Source organism: Hippichthys cyanospilos, chromosome 6 (assembly GCF_059441005.1).
Source record: "Hippichthys cyanospilos isolate Australia breed blue-spotted pipefish chromosome 6, RoL_Hcya_1.0, whole genome shotgun sequence".
In the NCBI taxonomy this organism is placed as follows: Eukaryota; Metazoa; Chordata; class Actinopteri; order Syngnathiformes; family Syngnathidae; genus Hippichthys; species Hippichthys cyanospilos.
The window spans coordinates 18,074,001-18,080,000 of NC_142374.1; the positions used below are offsets into that span (position 1 = coordinate 18,074,001).

Consider the following 6,000-nt stretch of genomic DNA (forward strand, 5'->3'; position numbering starts at 1 on the left):
CGGATTCTGTGCATTACAATAATTAAAAGGGAAAGGCTAATGATGTCGTACAGTGGTGGGGGTGGCTTTAAATTAAAGAGAAAAATCTGGCTAACAAGAATCAGTAATCAGCCTATAAATTACGAAGAGGACATCAATGGTGTGTCAGACGTTAGAGGCGGGCTGTCTGTGCGAGTCGGATTTAACAAAATCAGAGTGCAGCAGAGTGTAGCTGATCAGGGGCCTGGTAGATGGGCCATGCATGACGGCCAATTACACGGGAGCCAGATCTGCTTGTGCGCATCACTGTCCCTTAAGTGGATATAAGGATAGAAGAACACAAGACACTCGAATGGGGAGTTGCAATGAAATGACTCTTTAAACGTGCTATATATATATATATATATATATATATATATATATATATATATATATATATATAAACACACACACACACACACACACACACACACACACACACACACACACAAACACGCTATGAGAAAATCAAAAATCCCGTTTCTTATTATATACATGTTTGAATTTGTAGTCTTCAAACATTCACCAGTTAGCATAGGTTGGCAGTCCATAATAGACGGACGCCTCTTTTGCTGCTAAAGTGATGACGGAAGCCTGAGTAGAATTAAATTACGGACTGGGACAAACGAGCTGACGATTACGGTTTTTACTTTCTAGAAGAAAATGGCGGAAGGTGGCCCTGGATGCTGACAAACGATAATGGGCGAACCAGCAAAAATACGTAAATTTGAAAGTCTGTTAGCTACCGTTTAAAATGCACAAGGCGACTGAAATTAGAAAAAAAATTGCAATTTTGTTTATTGTACTAATATTAACTTTGAAGCTAAATGACACAAAAAAATCATTAGGAACAGCTCAGTAGGATGCAGCACTGCAAACACCCAAATAATAAACTATTTCAAAACACGAGCATTCAATTTGAACGGGCACGTATTATCAAAGTTAGAAGGCACATATTTTTTTTTACTGTTCATTTACCTGGTTGTCCGGGTGATTGACAGTGAAGTATCCCACACAGATGATAACTTCGTGGAGCAGCTCTTCGGCCGAATGTTGGGTGCAGTACCACAGCAGTGAGCTGACGATGTGGCGGAAAGCGAGCGACAAACCCTCGGCTCCTAGAACAGTCTGAGACATTGCACGAGATTTGACCAAAAGCTCTTGACGGAACAACAAAGCAAAGTAATAAAACATTTTATATGCGTTGTTCGTGGGAACGTGCTCGGTAGAAAGCACGCATGCAGGTTGAATGCCATAAAACATCCCCAAAAACTACAGAGAAATGAGACCAGAGGAACGCTTTGCTGACAGTATTTATCAAACATGTCAGTGTGATGGAGCACTAAAAGATCATCTCAACTCCATTCGAGAGTTTGAGCATTGTAAAATTTATAAACATTATTCCTTTGACGCTAAACATATTGTAAGGCTCTGCAGGTTACGCTTGAAGTTAAATTGATCACAAGACAAGTCACAGGAGGCGGGTTTTATTTGTGACGATCAGGCGCCCAAATCTGCCCAAATCAAATTGTTTCAGTCACATATTGCATCAGGAAATAGAGTAAGCCCACAAACTACCCAAAATGAGTTAAAAAACGAGTTTATTGTTACGTGTGATTGTCATGCAGCAAGCCCATTGTGGGTAATAGGTGGCGACAAGCTTGCAGAAAGCTTCCATTGCAAGCTTCCATTTCCAAAATCATTTCTTTGTATAGCAAGATTTTAAGCAATAAGGACAACCAAAACTATTAAGTAGAACAGGGCTGCAACTAAAGATTCTGCAACTAACAAACAGGACATTATTCAAACTAACATAGCAATAACACTAGTAAATTAATATTCAGTTGCTAGTTTGGGCCAGAATGGCGGAAAAAGGGCAAATATTTAAATTATTTTCCCCCCTGAAAGTATATGCTGCAAAAGTTTAATTTTGATTCAACACAAAGATATTAAATCTGCTTATATGGAGAACTACAGAAACAGAATATTTTCTGGTGGGACGCTTTTAAATTAAACCAAGTCTCAACACGGTAAATGGATTATCAAAAAAAGTTTTGATCAATTTGATAATCGATTACTTTTCGATGAATTGTTGCGGCTCAAGAGTAGACTGAACAATGTTTATGCATGTGTGTTTGAAATGTTTCTTATAAGTCACACTCCACACAAAATTATTTATACATGTGTTAAGATGATGATTTTTGCTTTGGGATACATTTTTGCATATGAATAACCACAAGAAAACTTGCGATAGGACTGGATACCAAACTCATAACACAAAAAAGGCCAAGGACACCTGAGTTAAAGACATCGGCGCAGAGTAATTAATAAATAATAAATAACAAGCTACACGGCACAGCGGTGCTGTCGCCTTTTTTGAGACTGTGTAACGTACGTTTACTGCGCTAATCCAAACCGCTGACCCACCGGAATCTAATCAATCCTGACAACAGACCTCAGGTCAGAGGTCATCTGTGTTTATATCCGTAGGTTGCTTTTGTCCTGAGGAGAGAAACTCCACCTCTACTAGACATTAAGACTGCACCCAGCGTCAATTGGATTAAGAGTACGGATTTATTTGATCAAGGAAGGATAAATATTTGTAGTTGTCTTTATTTCACTGGTTAAGTGCTGACATTGTTTTTAATGGTTATTAGGTTAGCCGAGACCACGGTGCTTTCGTCTTCCTCTGGCTTTTTATTTAAATGCAAGAACAATATCACTTGGAAAAAACAAAATGAAACAGTTTTTCCCTATTGATACCAATATAGTTTTTCTTTGTTTAAAGAAAATGATTGTTGATACCTGGAACGCAGAGAGGTCAAGCAGGGCAAAACTGTTGAGGAAGCGGATGCCTTGCAAAGCCACCTGGATGACCCCTGAGCTGTACGGCTCCTGGCTCTTAGTGGAGGACTCTGGCGAGAAGCTGTGCAGCAGGATGGAATACAGCGTGTGCACCACTCCCACCAGGTCTGTCGACTGCAGCAGGGCCGTCAGTCCGGTCGGGTCCTGACGTTTGTTGTCAAATATACTGGACCCGCTGAGGAGGAGGAGATGGAAAAAGCAGGATCGATAATAGAAAGGAAGCCAAATGAAGATAAAACTGGATCTCCCGGATCACTCTGTCCGCAGCTCATTTAAAAAAACAACAAAAAAATTGCGCATGTGGCTATGACTTCAAAATAGCAACACATAATGAGCTGTCCGACTAGGTGATGGATCTTGAGTCAACAAGATGCCGCTCTTATAACTAGAAAGCTTTTCAGAATTTAATTTAGAACGACTGATGTGAAATCACATTACAGTGTCATTCACACACAGACATCTGATAAACATTGCATAATTTTTTTGCCTAAAAATTCGGTCGCCTTTTGTCACCACCTCAAGTCAGTACTGCAAAAAGGTCTCAACAGCAACGACCGTGATTTGCAGTCATGCACAGTGGAGGGTGTGTGACCTCTGAAATGAACCCGCGGTGCGTGCTGATACTTGATGTTAGCCAACAGGCCCTGTGCGAAGTATGCGGCGACGCTTGAACACAGTCTCCTAATGCCATTATAATCCCCAGACACAGCAACTGGCATGGACTAAATATCCTACATGGCCACTGAACATTCTCTTACATGACGCAGAGACGGAACAATCGGGCCTGTTGGATACCGGAATGGTAAATGAGGATTTATTTATTTTTTTAACCGCAGAACAAAGTAGCCATTGAAGAACAGAATAAAAAAAGATGTTTTTTGCAATATACGTATAATTGAAAGCTCTCAATTTGGGGGGAAATGACTGATGTACTTTTAATCTTCTTACCACCTGCTAAGGGGGCTGACAACATAATCATTCTGTTCCTTGGCACTGAAATGAAGCAGTCATGGAAAAAATCTTAAGCTAATAATGCTATTTGATATCAATATTTAGCAGAACAAAATGCATTAAGTGCATTCCCCGGTAATGTGTGACATCAAAGCTACTGTGGGCAGTGTTGCTTTCAAGTGAAGAACCTTGGCGCTGATGTCCACTAGTGTGACTGTATGCTTAGCCTCTGTCAGCAGCACCACTGAACCTCTCTTTAGGGGAGGTCACCGTCGCACATGTGGGTGGGCTCCCCCCGAGCTGCAAGCTAAGGTTTATGGTGAGTGACAGAGAGCTGGGTCAAGTAGATGCCTATCTCTATCGGCAGTAAAGACAGCTTAGCTAACTGGCTGGAGGAAACGATCCGCCGGCTGATTGTAGACGTCCTTAGTGATCATGAATTGACACACACTCAACTTTTGGTCTTTAGAACTGAGATGTAAAGTGTTGTGTGTGATATGTGCGGTATTGGATGTACATTGGGGGGGGGAAAATGCTACATATATACGGATAAGGATGACGCCACTAAACATTTTGAATGGGGAAATTAAAAACACTTACCGTCCAGTTACGACAAAGCACAGCTTACACATGCTGTACAACAATGCTGATGCTTGCTGAAGGAAAGCAGACATCTTGGGGTGCTCATCCACCGGGCTTTGGATAGATAGGAAGCATCCATACAGCTTGTCAATCAAACCCATGTTGACCACATAGCTACAAGGGACACAAGAGAAAGACAAACTTGGATTCGGGATCCTGCTCCAAAATGTTCACCCAAATGGACCAAGACTGGTTTTATGTCTTAGAAAATAAATCCCGAACCTCATTGTTGAGCATACTTCCGGATCACCGCAAAAGAGAGCTAACAGTTCACTATATTACGATTATATTTGTTACTATTAGAGCTGCAATTTGTCTTTGCCAATGGCAGGTCTCATGATCATGTTTCCCTGTGGTCTTTGAGCCACAAATGATTCCTAATTGTGTAATTAGAGGGCTGTTGTGGCCAATGCGCCTTGCAGGGCTTGCATTTCTGAATTACCGTACTTACCTGGGGTCGTCAACCATTTGCAGTTGCAGAAATATTTGTGCTCATCATCACAGCCGTGGACTCATTGTGTAATTTGGAGTCAAGTTCTTGAATTCAGTGTCAGCCTTGTTAAGACCCTATTTCATCTTAAAAACACTTTTTTTTTTAATCTGTCGTAATCCCTCGCAACTTCGCTCCTCCCCTATCGCGCCCTCAATGACCAATGAGAGCAGGAATAGATAGAACTCCTGGGTGGGAGTAGATTAAAAAACGTACTCATAGATGCTACTTTGTGGTTTTTCCACTTATCGCGGGGGTGGGGGGGATTCCGGACGCCATTCTACTCCAATTCTGTGAAAGATGTTTGGGGAATTAAATGTCTGGACGACTTTGGTGCGAAGAACCTGTTTGTATAACAGCCTGGTGACTCAATACTTCCGTCCATGTATTTTACCTCGCTGTCAGGTCAGTCACTATTGGGGGCCCCTTAAAACAGGTGACAATGCCGATATTCCATTGCAGGCCATTTGACACTTGAACCCGTTGCAATTGTTTTGACTTCTTCCTCTTTCACAGACTGACTTTGGCTGAAAGGATCCATCCTCACGTTGACTGGTTTGTTCAATGTTTAAGTTCTGTTTGACAAGCTGCTTGGTGGTTACATGTGCCATTTGGCGCCACATCGTACGAGCCCGATCCGAAAACATTTATGACAATGACGAAGGGCCAAAAGCACTGTAGGGAAAACTGAGAATGTGGTAATAAGCAGAAAGGAAATGGTGAGCTGCTTTCCCTGTGATATGTGGTGCGCTATAATAAGAGTGTCAAAGCCCAAACTAAAAATGTTTTGATCTTTTCTCCTTTTTCACTTGCTAATACATTACAGAAGGCAGTTGAGTAAAGTAAATCCTGTGCTCATACTTGGGATTAACTGAGAAGACACCATTTTTCTCAAGCCCTCCCATGTCTCCAAGGTTACGACTAGGTCAGTGGATGAGAGCGGTGGTTCCTTGCAGCTGCTCCGACACGATGAATCATGGCTTGTGGGAGGGACGCGCTCTTCCAACATCTTCTTCATGGGGCCTGCCTTTCCT

At 41.8% G+C, this 6,000-nt stretch overlaps 1 protein-coding gene across 3 annotated transcripts in view; it reads right to left on the reverse strand.

Moving 5' to 3' along the window:
• The window catches only part of scaper (S-phase cyclin A-associated protein in the ER), a 51,054-nt gene that overhangs the window by 6,965 nt on the left and 38,089 nt on the right, over positions 1-6,000 (reverse strand). For all 3 annotated transcript variants that reach the window (XM_088416484.1, XM_088416482.1, XM_088416483.1), the window contains 3 exons: positions 4,435-4,590; positions 2,824-3,058; positions 997-1,146 (listed from right to left, as the gene is read on the reverse strand). In XM_088416484.1, coding sequence (XP_088272610.1) covers positions 997-1,146; positions 2,824-3,058; positions 4,435-4,590 — 541 coding nt within the window. The remainder of the gene's footprint in view (positions 1-996; positions 1,147-2,823; positions 3,059-4,434; positions 4,591-6,000) is intronic.